General features: G+C 35.0%; 2 protein-coding genes across 9 annotated transcripts in view; one reads left to right on the forward strand and one right to left on the reverse strand.

Moving 5' to 3' along the window:
* Positions 1–21,794, reverse strand: part of SRSF11 (serine and arginine rich splicing factor 11) — a 45,418-nt gene that overhangs the window by 16,684 nt on the left and 6,940 nt on the right. For 2 of the 8 annotated variants that reach the window (XM_037826938.1, XM_037826936.1), the window contains 3 exons: positions 14,811–15,032; positions 5,702–5,835; positions 1,791–1,900 (listed from right to left, as the gene is read on the reverse strand). In XM_037826938.1, the coding sequence (XP_037682866.1) occupies positions 1,791–1,900; positions 5,702–5,835; positions 14,811–15,010 (444 nt within the window). In that variant the 5' untranslated portion in view covers positions 15,011–15,032. Of the gene's footprint in view, positions 1–1,790; positions 1,901–2,192; positions 5,836–14,810; positions 15,214–21,794 lie in introns of those variants that run through there. The other 6 variants (XM_037826943.1, XM_037826937.1, XM_037826942.1 and 3 more) reach the window with 6 other exon arrangements.
* Positions 15,360–21,794, forward strand: part of LRRC40 (leucine rich repeat containing 40) — an 82,317-nt gene continuing 75,882 nt past the window's right edge. Inside the window, exon 1 of the mRNA XM_037826930.1 lies at positions 15,360–15,460. The gene's annotated coding sequence lies outside the window, so the exon portion shown is untranslated. The remainder of the gene's footprint in view (positions 15,461–21,794) is intronic.

The following is a 21,794-nucleotide window of genomic DNA, read 5'->3' on the forward strand; positions in this document are numbered from 1 at the left end:
TAAACAAATACAAGGTACCACTGAGCTTTAACTGTTTACTGAATACAGGTAATACTGTATAAATACAACAATGGCTGTCTAAATAAGCGGTTTTATAATTATTACACAACTTTATAAATCAAAAAGCTCTAGAAATCACTCGAATCCTCATTTTACAGGTAAAAAACGAGGGGCCAATGATACTAAAGTTCATACCCAAAAGGCCTGGGACCTCCTAATTCTTCTGTTCATTATACTACACTCTACAGTTCACTTAATAGTTAAGAGAGAATGTATCTCAATAAACTTGCATTAAAAAAAAAGAAAAAAAAGTTAAGAGAACTCAGGATGATATAGTAAAAGAACAGTTACAAAGTTCTAGTTGAGGCTCATCATTCATTCTTTTTTTTTTTTGTTAGGGTTAGAGATAGAGATATGGGTAGGGTTAGGTTATCTATAATGATAGTTTTAGGTTTAGGATTAAGGTTGTGTTAAGGGATATGGATATGTATGGGGATATGGTAATGGATAGGGATAGGGCTGTTAGAATTATGATTTAAGGTTAAGTTTAGGGATAGGGATCAGTTAGGGATAGGGATAGCATTAGTGTTAGGGCTAATGTTTTGGTTAGGGATAGGAACAGGGATAAAGTTAGGGAAAGCATTAGGGTTAGGTCTAGTGTTAGGGACAGAATAGGGATGGGATTGATTTTTTGGATAGGGATAGTGTTAATCTTAGGGTTATGGTAAGGGTTAGGATTAGGGATAGGTGTAGGGAGAGATAGGATTACTGAAAGGGAGAGGGTTAGGGTTAGTTTTTAGGGTTCAGTTTAGTGATAATCATAGGGGTAGTGTTAAGATTAGGTTTAGGTTTAGAGATAGGGTTAGGGATATGACATGGATATGGATAGGGTTAGAGTTATTGTCGGGGTAAGGTTTAGGACTAGAGCTAGATATAGGAATAGAGTGAGATTTATGGATACATATAGGGTTAGGGAGAGTTTTAGGGTTAGGAATAGGGAAAGGGATAGGTTTAGGCTTAGGCATAAGCTTAGGGCTATGCTTAGGGTTAGAGACACGGGTAGGGATAGGGTTATGTATAATGATAGGCTTATATTTAGGGTTAGGGTTAGGGATAGGGTTAGGAGGAGGTATACCATTAGTGATCAAGATAGAGTTATCATCATTCATTCTTATCTGTGAAATCACTAACCGGTTACTATCTGAGTGGTGAGAAGAAATGGCATTTAAGAGTGCCTTTTAGTTCTACAATGAGATGCTTCTTACAGCATTATCAAGGTTAGAAATGTTACCCAGTAATTTCTTTCAACTTTATTTCATCTTCCCCATGTCAAACATCCCCATCAAGAGTCTATCTTTATTTCCAAGTCCTTACTAAATTCAAATCAAGACACTGCAAAAGATCAAAAGACTTTGAAAGAAAAAATGACAGCTGTACACAAAGCTTTCACTAAAGAATTTTCAACTTCAGCTTCATTTTTCTTTCCTAGTCCTAAGGAATACACTATTTTTAACACTATGCTATCACTCATGAAATTTTTTAAATTACTTATGGGGGTTATTTTGAAAGCCAATGGTATAAGCAATGTAACAAATATTTACGATTTTCAGAACGTTCTTAAAATGCAACTTCCAGGAGATTCTCTTCACTATCTATGACTACAACGTAGCCTTTTACAGCATTGTGCACATATGATATTTGGTATTATGAACAAGAATCACAACTGTTCAAACAGGTTTAACAGTATTCACAATTCCCTGTTCCCTTCCGGTTTTTAAGAGAACTGGTACCTGGGTAAGTGGATTAGGAGTAGGCAGGAGTCCACCACCAGGCAGAAGACCTGCCACTGCATTAGCCGGTGCCAATAGAGACAAAGCCTTAGTCTCATCAGGAATAACTCCTGCAGAGAAACATCCTTGCATTAGAATATATTCTCTTGCATGACAGAAAACACACAAAAACACCCAGAAAATGTCTCCCTGATACACCACCTGAGTTTGTTGAAAGTACTTATGTTCGCTAAAATATAAAGCTTGATTTCTATGATTATTTATCATTAATTTTATGTCAGAATGAAACTTCAATGTGTGAAAATTTGATTCCTTTTTCTCTACAAATGGTTAAGTTTCTAGAGTAAAAAAAATAGCACAATACACACTACTTTTTTGTTAACACTGCCAAGATTTCATCACCTGTACTCGATTTTTAAGTCATGAACCAAACGTAAGCAAGCACAGTCGGTTCTCCAGGGGTGTGCTCTCAACTTTCAAAAGCTGTTTTATGAACAACGACTCGTGTCGGCTGCTTCACTATAAAGCACACAGAAAAATCAAGATACACAAGACAAAAAAAGTTTGATTTAGGGGTTAATAATATGGTACAGTTACTATGATTTTCTTTTACACCTACCATACAAATTTTGTAAAAATTAAAAAGAAAAGTATGTAAAGAAAATATTCTGTTGGAATCAAGCGTAGGGCTTTTGCTGACTCATGAAAATGAATATGGATGTTTCTGAAGGTCTCTGAATACACACAGGATGTGTGTGTGCGGGGGAGTGGGTGAGAGAGAAAGAGAATAGGTAAAACAACATGGCACATTCCTTACCTGTATAGTAAAATGCTTTATGTTCCAACATGTGCCATGCTAACCATACCAAAAACTGCTGCTATACAGTGTCAGTTCAAAAGCTAACTAGCCAAACTCCTAAAGCCAAAGACATGTATGTCTGCTTTTAAAGCCTAATCTGTGTATTCAGATAAAAACTAAGGGTCCTAACACAAATATTTTATATAGACAATTTAAATTCTATCCAACAGCAAAAGCCCTATACAGATGGATTAATCTGTTAATGTGCCCAAGCCCCCAAAATGAGAGTTCAATAATACAATTAAACTACATATTTGCAAATACCAGTAGTATTTCTGTAATACATATTAAGAAACTGCATCTCATCATAAAACATACAATATGTACAGGGCACTTAAGAGAAACTGGATAAGCTGCAGAAGAAAACTGTTGGGTGGTATTTTCAGCAGGGCCTGGTATATAGTTCAGGCTGAACCAGGGAAAAGAACTGTAAAACACAACAACAAAAAAGAAAAACCACTGTTAAATAAAGGTAATGGTTCCTTCCACCTATACTGAGAAGTGCCGATAATATAAACAAATGTATACTACACAGCACTGTTATCTTGCTTGTGTCAGAGCTGTCATCAATTTAGATACCGAGAGTTATGGAGGGGTGGGGGGAAAAGATCATTTAGATATAGGGCATTAATGCATATATTAACAAACCTACAAAGATTATGGGATAATTTTGCATGCAAAATTATGTCTCAAGAGGATATATTAAGTATCAACATCTTACTCAAATTAGTGCATTTGCAACATTTTTGACAAACTAAAATCCTCTTGAATTTACTGTGAGAAACCTGATAGAAGATCTGCATCCATTAAAAAAAAAAATTCATGCATCTGATCCTCTGATTAAAAAAAAGACTATTTAAAAATAAAACTACAATTTAAAAATAGCAATGAGGCCCCTCACCAGTTAATTTTCATGCGTCAAGAGCATTTTTTTTACTGCTGCTTTGATAGAACCATGAAATACTGCATGAATGTGTAGAAATGAAAGAAAAAGAAACAGACAAAAGAAACAAACATTAACCAAGGAACCTAAATAAACCCCAAATCCATTACTATTAAGAGCTCCTTCCAAATCCAGCTATCTCAGTTTTACCAAATTAAGACTATTCCTTACCGTAGACTGTGTGTCTATTGTTCTAAAACACTGACCAAGAGCCAACACCAAAGAGTAAGAGCTAAAACCAGAGTGAATGGTGAAAATCGGATTGAATACATCAAGTTATTTAATGGAGACAACATTAATACAGCATATCATATCAGAAATTAAAGACACCTCATACAGATTTCTGAATTAAATATTTCTGTAATTCTATACATACTCCCAAATATCTTACTTTCAAAAAACAGAAACATAAAAATTACCATGATCTAAAAATAATTATGAAAACCAGCTATATGATATACTGTATTATGTTCAGGGCTTGAAAACTATGACTTAATAGTTAGGTTATTAAGAATTCTTTAAATTTACAGGCTAACTAAAATGTTTTGTACATTACTCACATGATTTGACCATTGTTCCAAGACCTATCATCTATGTTACTCATCCTGAATTTGAATTCAGTGAATTTTCTCTTGGTGATAAGTCTTATCTACAACAGGTACACTGACATAAAAGAAAATACTTAACCAAAACACACTGACTCAAAAAGGTTTTCCAATTTTTTAAATGCAAAGGTTTTCCTTTTTTTGAACCTTAAAACTGGGCCCACACATCTTGATATCATGGAGACAGATGTCCTGTTATTATAGAGCATGCCTTAACCAATCTATGAATTTAAGTTAATTTCTTTAGAAAACCAGAGTCAATTTTCTAAGTTTTAAGGACCAGACATTTAACAACTCTTACAAGGCATGGTGTAAATGTTCACATTGGTATTCAAAGATTTTTTTATAGCATCTAAAATCAACAGTATCAGGATTCTGCTTCTACTGACCAGTTCATTAACGAAAGGAAAAAGCATTTAAATCCTGGTCAGCATATTCATTAATTTATTATCTTAAAATCCAGTAATTCTATCATATTTAAGTGATTTCTTTGATTAAAATCGATAGCTACCAAACGCAAATCAAGTAACAGTACATTGGGAACAAACTAATTATAAAATATGCCTTAGAAAATTTTATAGAATGGTATTAAAATAGTGCTTTCTTATCACAGTAGCTTTTTTTTGATCCAAATAACCTGCTCATTTTTTCTGTCAAATTACTTTAACAGCCTAAAATGTAAAAAGAGAGAAAATGTAGTTAACAAATGGTTACACCAGAAAAACACTTGGGGGACTTGAGTGCTTGCTGGCCTTTAGTTAATGTCTAGAATCCCCTGTAGCTGCAGAGGACCCACTGTTTTTCAGTCATCTGGAAGGATTTTGCATTTGCCTTCTCCACTACAAAAATCACACACACAAATAACAGAGAGAAGAATTTATTATTTAGAGATATTCTAGAAAATATAGCAGGAATGATCAAGAAAATGTGGCATAAAAACAAAACACCCAGTGCCCATCTGGCACCTAAGCTACAGGAAATCTTGAACTCTTTGCAAAAACCAAAATCACTGCAACCCTTGGTATACTGGAAATCAATGTGGGATTTTTCAGTGAGAGGAAGCACTAAAGAAATAAAACTAACCTAGTCATTTAGTTAAAACAGAAGTAACAGTCATGCATTTATTTGAAGGTTTCTGTGTAAGTCTGCATGGAGTGAACCATTCACCTTCAGGGCTTTTTCATATAACTCAACATTAAATTAACTAAGTACACATATCTTAGGGAATACAATTAGGAACAATTAAGTATTGTAATAAACTTAAGAATATTGTAAAAGAAAGCAAAAGTTAACTGTCTTATAAAAACAGATCTGTTTTCTATTTTTTGGAATTAAAATACATATATATATCTGCAAGGAAAAATCATAGACCACAGTATAACAAGGGTTTTGAAACGTTAATAGCTCAGATTTTTTAACATGCTACTAATGCTCACTCTATAACTATACTGAGGTAGCCGATCATCATAGGATGCCCATAGAGGTAGTTAAACAAAGCACAAACCTTCTGCATATGGTACGACTATCAAAGCTCTGTCAACGAATACAGTGTTTGTCAGATGCTGTGCCACAACTGCTGAGTCTGGATCATGGAACTTAACAAAGCAGACACGGGATGAGACTGGCAAAGGTGAGTCACTAAAAAATAAACAAGTAACATAAAAGAAGAGAAAAAGAACATGAGCTATAACAAAAACATGTAATTCACTAACACATGCATTCCAAAATTAAAATGGGCAGGTATAATTACATAATTGCAAATGTGTTAGCTTAATTAACCAGTTCAAAAGAAAATGACATTTCAAATACTTTAATGTCCACTGAACTCACGTAGCAAATTGCAGTGTAGGTAACAATCTACAATCACTTTGAAAACTTACAGTGCATCAAATTAAAAACAATTTGAAAGGAAAGTCATAGTTATGGGGGATTCTTGGTATATTATCACAAGAGGCTGTCAACACTTTTTCATAATACCAATACCAGACACACACACACACAAGTAACTTGCAGTTAGTTTTGGCTTAGAAAACTTTTCATTATGGCCAACTTTTCAGAGTTAAAAAAAGAGTTCTCCACTTCAGAGACCTAAGAATTTTGGGGGAAGGTACCCTTTATTTGATAACCAATGAGTTTTCTTGACCTGCACACTGGAACTGGTTTTAGCTCCTGTCCTCTTTAACCCGCAAATAAGCAAATAAGAACTTCTGGGCTTTGGAAATAAGGCTTGCAGGCATAGAGAACATTCAGTGAGGGGGGAAAAAAACACAAAACAACAAAAAAAATACTCACGTATCTGAACAATACCTCATCCCACTAGTACTGTTACGTAAAATTCCAATAAACAATAAAGAAGCACTTTCTCAGCAAACTGCTTCCTTAGTAAGACAAAAAACAAGTGCTAAGGTATATACTATGGCAGTGTAAGTACGATAAAAAATGCAAGGAGCAGGGTGATTTTTAAAATATATAGTGTGCCCAAATTTCTGCCACTAAACTCTGTGAAAAGAACAGATTTAATAAATAAAGGCAGGGCTTGCTCTCCACCCCCACACTAAAACTATGTGAAAACCAATGCTCTAAGAAATAGTAATCACCCCTGGTTATACAAAAGAAACATCTGTAGGAAGTAAGAAAACACAGGCTCTTGACTCCACAATTATATCAAGATCTGTGACATGCGGGAAGTGGGGTTGAGCTTCTTTTTTTGTAATTCTCCTTAATATTCTAGTAATAGAGTTCCCATATGCCACCCTATTATTAAGACCTTACATTAGTGTGGTACATTTGTTCATGGAAGAACATTTTTATAACTGTACCATTAACTATAGTCAGTCCATCGTTTATAATACGGTTCACTGTGCTGTACAGTCCTTTGTTTTCTTAAAAATTTTTATTCTAGTAACCATATATAAGCTTAAATTTCCCCTTTTAGCCATTCAAATATATAATTCAGTGCTGTTAATTACATTCAAAATGCTGTCCTACTATCATCACCATCTATTACCAAAACTTCATGATCAACCAAAGAGAAATTGTACAATTTAGGCATTACGCTCCCTATTCCCTACCCTGTGCACTGGTAACATATATTCTAGATTCTGACTGGAGTTTTGTTCCTATCAGTGAGATTATACAGTATTTGTCCTTTTGTGTTTGGCTTACTTCACTCAACATTCTTCAGGCTTCACCCATGTTGCCTGCCATCAGAACTTCATTCCTTTATATAGCTCACTATTCTATTGTATGTATAAACCACATTTCATTTATCCATTCATTGGTTGATGGACACTTGGGTTGCTTCCTTCTTTTGGCAATTATGAATAGTAGTATCAATAAAGGCATGCAAAAAACTGAATATATGTTTTAATGTCATTAGACTGGAGCTTCTTTGTTAACTTTTCTAATAAATGAGACATCTTCAGGTGTAAATAAAATGCGAAAACATCAAGTTTGGTTACAGTAGGTATTTCAGAAATATGTATTTGTTGTTGAAAAGAAAATTTTTTTCTTCTTAATTTAGGGACTAACAGAAGGCTACATATGGCCTGGGAAATCAAAGCCATTAAAACTTCCAATGCAAGCTTCCTTGGAGACTTACTGAGCAAAGAACCTAATTCAAGGTTCAAAGCAAAGTTGACAATATATTCAAATGGAATCTAAGTCACCCTGTCACAGATGCTTACTGCTAAATTATTTTGAAAGGGTACAGTATGGTATTTGACTTTTTTTTTTAATGTGAAGCACTCACTACTCATTTAAAATTTAACAGTGTTGCACCCAGAAATGATTATAAGATATATAAGGGTAATGAAAAGAATGCTGTTTTAGCAGTTCTAGCACTAAAGCTATGGAACTTTGTATTTATTTTCTGACATCCAGTTTTTAGTACTAAATTGAAGGGTACTACATTATAATGCTAGTATCATCTTATGTTGTTAGGACCTAACATAATGCCTTGGGAAACAGGAGGTACTTAAATTTCTTAAAATGGTGGATACATGGAATGACAAATTTTCCAAAACCCAAAGAACTGAACAACACAAAGAGTGAACACCAGTGTAAACTATGAACTTTAATGATAATGTATCAAAACAGATTCATCAATTTTAACAAATGTACCACACTAATATAATATGTTAATAAGGAATTGTATGTGTATGTGTGCACATTGGGGGGATACACGGTGACAGCATACTCTGCATAATTTTTCCATAAATTTAATACTGCTCTAAAAAACACCCTGTTTTTAAAAAATGTAACCTGTATCAATTCTTTGACATGGTCTATTAGACTGAACAAAAAATAACTATCACATGTAAAGTCCTTAAATGATATTAATAATGGTGCTTTTAAAAAATTAAATACCACTGTGCCAGTTTGAATGTATTATGTCCCCCAGAAAAAGCCATATTCTTTGATGCAATCTTGTGGGGCAGACATATTAGTGGGGATTAAGTTGGAACATTTTGATTAGGTTGTTTGCTTGGAAATGTGCCCTACCCAACTGCAGGTAATGAGATATTTCCATGACATATTTCCATGGAGGCTTGGCCCCACCCATTGAGGGTGGGTCTTGATCAGTGGAGCCACATAAATGAGCTGACAAACAGAAGGAACTCAGTGCAGCTGTGAGTGACATTCTGAAGAGGAGCTACAGCCAAGAGGGACACTTTGAAGAAAGCACAGGAACTGCAGATGAGAGAGTCTGAAGACGGCCGTTGAAAGAGACTCTTGCTCTGGACAAGCTAAGAGAGGACAAATACCCCAAGTACAACTAAGAATGACATTTTTGAGGAACTGCAGCCTAGAAAGGAACGTCCTGGGGGAAAGACATTTCGAAACCAGAACTTTGCAGCAGACGCCAGCCATGTGCCTTCCCAGCTAACAGAGGTTTTCCGGACGCCACTGGCCATTCTCCAGTGAAGGTATCTGATAGCTGGTGTGCTACCTTGGACACTTTATGGCCTTAAGACTGTAACTGTGTAACCAAATAAACTTCCTTTATAAAAGCCAATCCACTTCTGGTGTTTTGCATTCCGGCAGCATTAGCAAACTAGAACAACCACATTTGTACAATGTATTTCCATTCACTTAGAAATCTCAAAAATGCCATTTTTTTGCACCCATTCTTGATATAGGAATGCTATAATTATTACTTTAGCTATATACCAAAACCTGAAGTTGTGGGGGCAAAGATAAAATATGACTAAATACCACAAAAAATCACTGACGGTGTATAACTCAGAAGGGCAATATAATAATTCATCTCTCTCCATTTCAATTATATTCTTACATTTTCTCAGTTAAAATTTGCTAATAAGACATGTTAATATAAAAGACTGATGCCTGAAATGAATTTTCATATCCTTGAATTCTGTGCCAGTACCAACTGTAAAAATGTCAATCTCTTTATGCCTAAGAATTAATGTAATAGATGACATCAAGAAAAAAAAATTCCATTTACAATAGCAACTAAAAGAACCAAGTATCTAGGAATAAATCTAACCAAAATATAAAAGACCTGTACACAGGAAACTATAAAACAATGCTAAAAGAAATCAAATTGACTAAATAAACAGAACAACATCTCATCATGGATTGGAAGACTAACTATTGTTAAGATGTCAATTTTACCCAAAGTAAGGTACAGATTCAACACAAACCGAATCAAAATGCCAACAACCTTCTGTGCAGAAAGGCCAATCATCAAATTTATATGGAAGGACAAGGGGACCGGAGAAATCAAAGTCATCTTGAGAAAGAAGTTGGAAAACTCAAGCTTCCCAATCTTAAAACTTATTACAAAAGCCACAGTAATCACAACAGCAAAGTACTGGCACAAAAGACAGACATACACAACTGAGGGGCAAACACTACGCAATGGGGGAAGAATAATCTCTTCAACAAATGGTGCTCGAAAACTGGATCTGTATTTGCAAAAGAACGAAGGTGGCCCCCACCTCACACCATATACAAAAAAACAACTCAAAACTGATCAAAGACCTAAACATAATAGCCAGTTTTCTTCTAACTTCTAGAAGAAAATGAAGGGAAGCATCTTCAGGATCCTGTGTTAGGCAATGGTCTCTTAGACTTTATATCCAAAGCACAAGCAAATAGATAAATGTGACCACCTCAAAATTAAAAACTTTCGTGCATCAAAAGACTTTGTCATGAAAGTGAAAAGACAATCAACTCAATCCGAGAAAATAGCTGGAAACCACATATCTGATAGGGTTTAATATCCAGAATTCCTACAACTTAACACTAAAAAGACAAACAACCCAATTAGAAAATGGGCAAAATACCTGAATAGACATTTCTTCAAAGAAGATATACAAATGGCCAGAAAGCCACATGTAAAGATGCTCAACATCATTAGCCGTTAGGGAAATGTAAATCAAAACCACAAGATACCATTTCACACAAACTAGAATGGCCAGTATTGAAAAACCAGAATATTACAAGTGTTGGAGAGGATGTGGAGAAATAAAACACTCATTTATTGTTTGTGGGAATATAAAACATGCAGCCACTGTGGAAGATAGTGTGGTGGCTCCTCAGAAAGGTAAATACATACGGTAAATTTCCATATGACCCAGCAATTCCATTTCTAAGTATACACCCCAAAGAATTGAAAGCAGAAACTGGAACAGATATTTACACACTGATGTTCATAATGGCATTAATCACAACTGTCAAAAGATGGAAAGAACCCAAATGTCCACCAACTGGATGGATTAAAAAAAATGTGGTACATGCACACAATGAAATATTAGTCAGCTGCAAAAAGGAATGAAATTCTGATATACGTGACAACATGGATGAACCCTGAACATATCATGTTGAGTGAAATAAGCCAGACACCAAAGGACAAATATTGTATGATCTCACTGATATGAACCAAACATAATAAGCAAATTCAGAGTCAGAATCAAGAATATAGGTTACCAGGAGATGGGGAGGGGTAGGGAACAAGAAGTTAAGGTTTAACATGTACAGAGATTCTATTCGGGATGAAGGAAATGTTTTGGTAATGGATGGTGATGATAGTAATTAACAGCACTTAATTATATTTTTGAATGTGGCTAAAAGGGGAAATTTTAGGTTGTATTTGTGTTTGTAGAATAAAGATTAAAAAAGGAAATCTAAGAAACTGCATAACACAGTGAACCCTAAGCAACAATGGTAACCATTGTACCACACCAAAGCAAGGTGCTAAAATAAGTTGTTATATGGGAACCCGGTATTTTATGTGTATTTCTGTAAACCCACTTCTCTAATTAAAAATAATAATAATAATAACAATAGAAGATGAGGCTGGACAGTTGAAAGAGTTAATGTTGAAATTTGAAAGTTAATGAGATTCCCAGTTGATATTCATATCCACATAAGTGGTTTTAGGTCATTAACAGATCATTTTTTCAATGTCCACCTTTATACTTGTTAACCATTTCTGATTATAGAGAATTTTGAACTTCTAAACAAAGGCATCTCCTAATCCCAAATAAACAGCAGGTGTGTAACTTTTGCCCCCAAATCTGACTCAGCTTATTTCACAAGCCCTGTGTTCCCTTTTGTTACTAAGTTCCAAAGAAATACATAGTAACATGGTGCATCTATTAAAAAACTTTCCTAAAGGACTAAGTTCTTTCCTTTAGCAAACTGTACTAGGTATTTATACTTATGTGCCCATTAAAGTACCTATTTCTGGTCACTGAGAAGGTACTGATGAATTTTAATGTATCCAGTGATACTGTGGCCTTCAGTTACTGCACAACTTGACATATGCTTCCCTGGAATCATGAGCTGACACACACTGAAGTTATAATCTCCACTCTGAAATCTCATTAAAACCAACCATTTGAAGACTACCTACTAAGTGTCGAGCACCATACCACTCATAAATTGCTTGGTTAAATCAGAGAACACCAATCATGTGATAAAGGAGGGTCACAACATTAGGGTTCAAAGTCTAGTTCTGACACTTATTGCTAAGTGTGGCTTGGGCGCGCAAAAGAGTCTATGTGAATTTCAGTTCACTCATTTATAAAACAGGGTCAAATAATTTTTCACCTGGCTTTGTAAGGACTGGATAAAAAAGATAAGTACCTAGCATATAAAAGACACTCAAACCATGTTCAATTTCAAATATGCATTTTAGGAACAACTAGAATCAAAATAACCATGATCTACGATGATTTTCTAAAAAAAAAAAAAAAAAAAAAAAAAAAAAAAAAAAAAAAAAATGAATAAAGGTGGGACATTAATAGCTGTCCAACTGCCATACCAAAGAAGGGGTTATGTATGTATATTACCTATTATGAAGATAGTGCTTTTCTTACTGGGTGAAAATACAGGTTAGCAGATCTTTGCTTAAAAGAATAAAGAAATAGATGGATTCAATAAAGAAACCAAGGGAGAAACCTTTTGCCTTTTCAGCAGGTTGCCAATTAAAGGTTTAGCATAACCCAAGGAATTTTTTCCCCCAAATATGCATTCAGAACTTAAACTACAGTTTCATTAGGTCTCTCATTCACATGTATGTATTTTAAAAATGTCCTCCAGGTGATGCCAGTGGCCCCAACAACCTCATACTCTGAAAGAGGGAAAAGTTAAATGTAGCCTGTCAGTTGGTGACAGGTGCTATAGATAAAACGAAGCAGTGTACAGGGGGTAGGGGTGTTGTATTTTTCTAGTGTGGTCAAGGGAAGGCTTCTCTGATTAAGGTGATATTTGAGTAAAAAAAGGAAGCAAGTATGTCATGTGGATATCTAGGAAAAGTTCCAGATGGAAGTGAATACCTTATTGAAAATACACACAAATATGTATATATAATAAATTGATGGCAAATGTGTTTATAATAGAATTCTATGTAATCTGAACCATTCAATCCTATTCACTGTGTGAGTAAATATTTTTAGACTAATTAACCCTTTTTGGACCAGTAGAGGTCCACAGTACATAATCCCCAGCAAGCTACTGTAGAGAACTTTAGTGAGTTTATAGAAATTGTCAGTAAAGTACCCCCAGATTGTTTAAACTAGCTATGGAGAAAAACTAGTAAAAATCAGTATTAAATAAACAAAAATAGTCATCTACATTAAGCTCCATTCTAAACTGGAAGCCCACTAAAATACTATAACATTCACTATCCTGTAACCTTGCTGCAGTCTCAGGAGAGAGAATGATCTGTATGTGGGAATATACATGAAGGAGCCAAAATCATAAAGGTGTCAATATTTATCTCCACCTCCCAATACAGGGAAAGGAGTTCTCTTAATGCATAGACTCTAAGTTCTCTTGGTTATGATGGAATTACTCCTTTGACTACAAAGCTAAAAGTCAGACTCTGGTATATCATGAATCCCTCTAAGATACTGCCCATGCATTAGGTAAAAGATGAACCAGTAAAACTGCTTACACCTTTCTGTCGTATCTTTAATAAATGCATCACAAAAAGAGCATCTTTGGGGAATAAACAAAGTTTAAAGTCAGCAACTATAAAAAAATTCTTAATAACTGCGACTGGAAAGAATTATGTCATAAATCTAGTATCTCAAACATCTATGGTAATAAAATGATTACAGTCATCAAATGTGTCACTGACTTGCTCTCAACTTCTGCCAATTGACTGTTTATCAATTGTACTAACAACTTAATACAGGATATGTTGTGACAGAGAAAATTGAATAGGAAAACATCTATTTCTGTATGTTCATATTTATGCAAGTTATCTTTCATTACCAAAGCAAGTCAAATTTGTTAAAATTAAGTACAATAAAAACCTATGCACGTGGTTCCAGTTCTATACCTCACGCATATCAGTTATCTCTGAAACCGCTCTTCCCATGCAATTTCTTAAAGATAGTACAACAGTTTCAAAACATCTGAAATACATCATAAAACTTCCCACATACAGTGGGGACTCATTTAATATTTTTGTGATAAAATTAACATGAATGTGAAACAGAATTAAAAAGATATACTCTGTAATTCAGCATTTCAGCATTCTATAAAATTCCTTCTCAAGAACTGATATATCACAATTATGCACATTATTTAAACCAAGAAATAATCCAGGTTTCAGTTATATCCCATTTTATTTGAAGAGTATGACTGAATTATAATTGCTGGGCCACAATCATTCAACAGGCAACGTTTAGCAACAAGTAAACTACCGCCTACAAAGTTCAACACCAAATTAACATAGGAATGGCCAATTTTTGTTAACTTTCTTTCAAAGAAAGCAAAGATAAGAACATTTAATTTTTAAAGTGATTTAAACTATATACGAAATACCTAACGTACAGTTTGTCTGGATTTGATGCCCAAAGCAAAACGTCCACGTTGGCACAATTTAGGGAAAAAAATGTCCTGAGATTAAGAGCCAGTGTTTCTACTCCCAAAAGTCCTGGCTCTGTCTCTTTACATTATCTGTGGGCTTAAGACGCAGAGTCCTCCATAAGTAAAGGCAACAGCCAGCCTCAACTAAAGCAGCCTGGCCCACGGGAAGCTACGACAGGGAAGCGATGCCTAGGGAAATGGTGTGGGTTAGGCCCAGGTTGGAGAGGCGTAAGCAAAAAAGCATCATGGTGGGCGATACTCACTCCGGCGGGAAGAGGCGCAATTCGTCGATCTTGCCTAGGAAACCGAAGAGGGTCCGCATCTGCTCAGAGCTAGCGCTCGGGGAGACATTAGTCACCTGGATTACCTCGGTGCCGCCGCCTCCGCCGCCGCCACCTCCGCCACCCGGCCCGCCGCTGGGGCCAGGGCCCACAGTGCCGGGGACGACGGTAGTGTTGCTCATGGCGCTGCTCGAGTTCTCGCTCCTGCTTTAACACATCAAACACACAACAAACAGTGAGAAGGAAAGGGAAGAGGAACCGGTTCACGGGAGAGGAGATAGGAGGGGTATCCGCTGCTACAGCCTCTGGTACCGCCGCCGCCGCCGTTTCTCCACCCCGCCGCACGCCGGGGAGGGGGAGGGAAAGACAGAGCGCGAGTTCAAGACGGCGAGAAAACAAACGGCCACCCCCACCTCGGCTCCAACCACCTCACTCCCGGGCCCGAGCTCCCCACAATGCCTTGCGTTGCAAGGGCGCGTCACCGTCGGTCCCGCCCCGCGCAGGCGCACCAGGCTTCGTCCGCAGCGAGAGAAGAACTAGAGGAACTGCGGTGAGGGGAAAGGTGTCGTTCCTGTTCCCGTCCTCCGGCCTCAACCCCCACCATGTTTTAGAAGAGAGACGAGAAGTGGAAGGTATTAACTTTTTTTTGAAAAGCAAGAATTCACTCCCTGCAGAAAACTGTACACTTTAGCAACTATCAAAAATGCCCAAGACAATTTTATTTTCTTATACACGGAGTGAGACCAATGAATTTCCACCGTAACTACCAAGATTTCCCTTCCCACCACTATTAACATTTCCTGGAATATTTACTGTATATAAACTTCGGTAACATTAAATTTGTAATCAATTTGCTTTGTCACGAAAATCTTCAGAAAAGATATACTTCAATATTATACTTACTATATTTATAATTAATAAATTATATGATAATTACTATAATTAATAATTATATAACCAATGCTTTATAAGTTAATTGTATTTCACAAAAGTTGACTCTTCAAATTGTGGTAACAAAAAAATTTCTCACTTGAACCATTTTTAAGTGTACTTCAGTGGTATTAATTACAATGATAGTTGACTTAAAAGCATATTTACAGTACTTATATATATTAAAGATCTGATCTGAAATTTCTAGAGAAAAATTAATTTTATATGCGTTTTTTTACTTACAATAATTCTGAGGTTTTTGACTATAAAAAGATCCTTGCCTGATTTTTCAACCTCTTCTCAACTATTCCCCCACCTTCATCCAGTGTTATCCAAAGACTTGCAGTTCCCCAATCATGGCAAAATCTTTCAATTCACTGCGTCTTTTTACAAGTTACCAGAGCCCTCCCTCATTTTATCCAACTTATATCCTCATTGGGGCCTTCTTCTCACTGCTGTCACTTCTGCGAGCAGAGTTAGGGCTTCCTCTTCTCTGCATATATTTACATTATATGTATCTCACCTCCCCCCAAAATCGTAAGCTTTCTGGGTCAGTACAGAATCTATCATAGTATCTGTCACATGGTCAGTGCCTCATATAAGTGTGTTGAACACATGCATAAATACACCTTAATGATGGTGTCATTTATTCTAAGACACTTGATTAAGTAATTTACTTTACTCTGAATATTTTTGGAGGCTAAAACCTGAGATCCTGAGGAATAGCTACATTAGTGAATAGCTTTATGGCATAATGCAGTTAATGTAATTTGTGAGAGATTAAAGCACAGTTACTGGGATTTGGATGCAGAGCCAATTGGCTGGGTTTATTTACTAGCTAAATGACTCGTTCTTATATAGAGAGGGATGGGATTGACTGAATGTGAGCCTCCACAGAATTACAAATTACAAGTGATTGCATGTCATTCATAAGCTGTATATGAATATTAACAATGTTAGGTAATTTATTTTCTTATTTTGAATCAGACAGCTAATAGCCACCAACCACAGATTCTTAACAGTTCAGCATTTATTAGGCATGCCTACCATGTGCCTAGCAGAACGGTAGGGGTCATAACAGTTTCAAACCAGCACAATGTTCAATGAGAAAAAGACAACAGAGGGCAGACAGAGTTCATGCCTGTCTTATTCATTATATCCCCAGTATAAGAGGCACTCAAAAAACTCACAAATTCCTTCAAATATTATGCATCTACTATGTTCCAGGGATTTCCTAGCTGCTAAAAATACAGTAGTGAAAAGACAGGAAAGATCTCTAATCACATGAAACTTCAGGTCTAGTATGGCAAACTCTCAATTAACAAATGCAAACATAAAGGGAGTAATGTGCTGTGATGAAAATAAAACAGGATAGAACATCTGAGAGAGGGTTACCTGAGCTGTGACCTGAATAAAAGCCATTTCAGTTTCTGGGGGAAGATGTTTCCAGACAGAGGAAATAGCAGATTAGGAAGACCCTGAAGGTAAGATCAAGTTTGGGGCTTTCAAGATACAGTAAGAAGACTGCCTATAGACTGATTTCCAGTTTATAATTCAGAGAGAGATTTATAAAGAGATCCTGTCAGTGTAATGTGGAAAGTAAAATGAAAGAAGTATGCACAGGGATGGATCATCTAGCTCATCTTAGGGAGTGGGTCAGGGAAGAATTCTAGTTTTATCTTGAATAAATACTAACAGTGTTACCAAGAGTTCATGCTATTTCTAATACAAAGCAAAAAATAACCTGTCATTTTGGTCTAGATGGTCATATTATGGAAAAGTGCATGATTTCTGATACAGCCTTTTTGAGATATGGAAAATAGCTTACAGAATTCTCCACAATACTTTGAAGAGTCAAAGGGCCTTACTGATTATTAGTAGGGAACCACTACTCTCAGATTATAAGGCTACTGCAAAGAAAACTTTAAACTGTGCTTGATATTGACAGAAAAGTCTATCAAAGAATACTAGAAAATAATGCTTTTACAAATTCTCAAAGCATTACCAATTCTCTTAGTCATTTAATGACAGGCGTTAGTTTTTTCAGTGTCAAGCTTGTAAAAGATATTATGTATTTTGATGGAAGTTTTTCAAACAAAAGATAGAATAGGCCCTGGTATAAGTACATTCACTCTCCCTACTGGACACCACGTTCCCAGTGGATAAAGCAAGTCACCTCTGTTTTTTTAAGTTGCCTTTGTTCACAATGATGGAAGAGATGGTGAGAATTTCCAGTTGACACAATTTTGCAAAACTGCACAAGCAACAGGCCTTTTATCAAATTGGTTGCTAAGCAACTGTTCCCCCCATCAAATAAACTTTCTGAAGACAGGGAAGGCAATGTATTTATGTTTGTGTTTATGACACCTAACAAAATTAACAGTGGAATAAAGTCAGCATTTTGACAAACATTGACTGAAAATCTCCTATGTGCTAGAAGCTTTACAAATGCCTCACTTAACTGGCTCAACCCAGTAAGACAGGTAGTATTACTAAGGTAAACACTCAAGTATGCACACAACAAATACCTGGTGAACGAAGACAGAAATGTATTTATTAGATTTATAGGCAAATTTGAGATAAATTCTCAAAAGTACTTAGCCATACATATACATATATATTTCCTATAGCTAGAGGGAGCAATAAAAACTTAGGAAATAAATTAGTGCATACAAATCTGTAACTTTTAAAAACCCTTACCTGCAGATCTATCTTAATTTCCCATATATTAATCAACATTTTAAGTTCCATATCCTCCCTCTCTTCTGCCCTAATCTAAATGAAGGAGAGAGCCTACGGGATGAATTAGCACTAGGACACATACACACAAAGCATGGCAGAAAACAAGTCTACTTAAAATTTAATTCCAAGCATTTGTTTTGTAGTGTTTAATCTATTTTGTCTGTCTATAGCAGAGATTCTATATCTAAGTTTTATAATTGACATGAAAGGGTCTGTGAACACCTTGAAATTTTAGGCAAAAATCTACATGTGCCCATGTGTATTTTTCTGAGGAAATTGTCTAGCTTTTATCAGATTCTCAAATCTAAATCTATAAAAGATTACTATCTAAGAAGATTAAGAACTCACTAGTTGATGGAATAGGAAAGACAAAGTTTATTTTTCAAAGCTTTGATTTTATAATTAACAGAAAAAAAGTAGTAGTTTGAGCATTAAGATATTGTTGCTTAACGTCCATAGGAGCAGTATTCTTAGTGCATATGAATCACTGAGTGCATATGTATCACCTGAAAAATCAGTCCATCTATTTGTACAGATTTGTTTACCTTTTTTGGATTAAATGGGTCAACAGAAACATCTGGCTGGGGAACTTCCAGATACTGAGTACTCAATACTATCCTCAATGCCATAGGATTATTTTGCAGTCGCAACTGAGGAAAGGCCATTTGAAGGAATACTTCAAAATCTTAAAAAAACAAAACAAAATGAAAGAATAAAAATCTAATAGTTATATGTTTCTTTAAGTAAATAGTTTCAAATATTTTAAAATTAGTCTTCTTTAAACAAATAGGCATTTACAGCATTTGAACTTTAACTCTTTTTTTTTTCTATACTGCAAAATAAAGTCTCTCTTCATGAAGGAAAATTATTTTTGAAGAGTCTTACAAAATTGGAAAAATTGAAAGTGTCCCCAACTCAGCAATGGGTATCTACATTAACTGAGTGCTTTTAAAATTGAATTTAATCACCACAACACTTAAGAAGTGTTAAGGTAATTAAGAATGCAGGCAGTCAAACTGAAGGGACTCTACCACCAATTAGATAATCATGTGACCTTTGGCTCCTATCTTTGTGTTTCAGTTTCCTTATGTGAAAAATGGGGATAACAATGTCCAATCACTGGGATGTTCTGACGATGAAATGAGAATACTAATACAAATACTAGGAAAAGATAAATATATCCAGAATATATTAATATATACTAGTATTATATAGTAATATACTAGTATTATAGGATATACTAGTATTTATAATAAAAATATAGCTAGTATTATTATCCCTACTCTACAAATAAGAAACCAAGGCTTAAAAAATGTTAGCAACTTGATTAAGACTATTAAGCAAGTAATGGTGGGGCAGACTGGGATTAAAAAACAAAACAAAACCAGGCATCTAATTCCAAAGTCTATCTTACCACTATACCATATTGCCTCCTACTAGCTCTTATCACAATAAATTAAATGTGTAAATGGGGATAATTTCTATTAGTCTCAGGTCATCTATTATCCAATAAAAATCTTTCATTTTGAAAAATGAATTGTTACCTCAACTGAGCTCTTTTTCATACTATTATTCTATTTGAGGTTCGTACCTTTAGCTAATTCTACTTCTTCATTCACTTGAAAGATATGACTCAGAAAAAATAAAGTGAGAAGAGTTTCTTATTTTAGATTCTATATTTTAATACAGATTTTCTGTGGCATATTTATTTTTTTTTAATTATTTTAAAGTAATAAACAATGTGAAATATTCAAACTACCTAAGTGCAAAAAAAGAAAGTCTAGTCTATTTTAACCCCATTCCACTCCCCATGCATGTTCTCAACTAGTATAATAACTGCCTCTAGTTAACCATGTGAACCGCAGTCATTATGTGAAAAATGGGGATAACGGTACCTACACCTTTTGACATTTCTAAAAGATTAGAAATATTGTAGGTATGATTAGCACATAAACAGTCAACAGATTGTATATATCATTATAGAAAAGTCAGAGTTTCCCATTATCCATTTTATCATTTCAGTGGATTAAGGGTAATAATACTCCTCCTGTCTTACCTCATAGTGTTATTGTCAAAATTAAATTAGATGTGAAAATACATTGTAAACTGTTAAGTGGTAGTAAGCATGGGAATTATACTATTAGATGTCCTCTTTAGTTTAAGATGCTGCTACAGTACAAACATGACACCAATGTGAACATGCTTCAAATCATTTCATACTCATTTTACCCATAAATAGCATGTTACCAATAGCATACATAGTTGATATATAAAGAAACATTCCTTTTTTTTTTTTTGATAAAATGCAAATTTTCCATGGAAAACTGTTTCTATGAAGGCTTCAGTTAACTTTTCTACATTTTTTGAGCAAGAATATTATTATTTTGAAAAGACATAAATCACTGCATATACTCTTCATTAATATTAAAGTACTACAAAGTGGGTGAGGTCAATAGACTATCAAATGAACAAAGCAAAAATAAAAGAACAAAGCAAAATATTGCTCACCACATACATGAAATAATCTGAATTCCTAATATATGCTAAAGCATATTAAGTAGTATTTAAAGGCCAACATACTTTTTTACCCAAATTGCCAACCATGTCACTTGAATATATGAACTGCAGTTAGTTCAAGCCATAATTAACTCATACTGTCTAAAGCACTCAGAGACATTGATAAAGTAATTTTTTTGAGGAAGGGAAGAGGAGATGAAGAGGGAAGTTTCTAGGAAATGGGACAGTTAAAAAAAAAACAAAAAAGTCACTACTAAAATGGAAAATAATCGAAGCTGTATAACAGGTAAACTTCATATTTGAGTGCAAAACTTGTACCTCTAAATGATGACGCACAAGACTGGGTTCAGAAGATTTGCATTTCAGAGAACAAATATTTAAATATACACTAGTATCTCAACACTCTAATGATGGATACCTTTCAAATTATTCAGATATATGTAACTGATATTTTAAAGAATGGGGGAAAAAAACCTCAAAAACCCTCAAACAGAAAAAAATTGTGGGTATCTTGAAAGTATTTTGAAAGTTAAACTAGTATTTATCTTAATTGGAATTGTGAGTATATAAATATCCCACCTTGAAATTTGGGAATCAAATTCTTAACACTAATGATTATGACTGCTAACAAATTGTCAAACTGCTCATATTTCCCCCCCTTATCAACTTTAGTTGACACTAAAGGAAAGTCTCAGGGACAATGGGGTGTTTTATTAAAACTGTAGGGGAGCTTTGCTCATATAGAACAGTGTTTGCCATTTATAAATATTTACTATC

The sequence above is a fragment of the Choloepus didactylus genome, chromosome 2 (genome assembly GCF_015220235.1).
Source record: "Choloepus didactylus isolate mChoDid1 chromosome 2, mChoDid1.pri, whole genome shotgun sequence".
Lineage (NCBI taxonomy): Eukaryota > Metazoa > Chordata > Mammalia > Pilosa > Megalonychidae > Choloepus > Choloepus didactylus.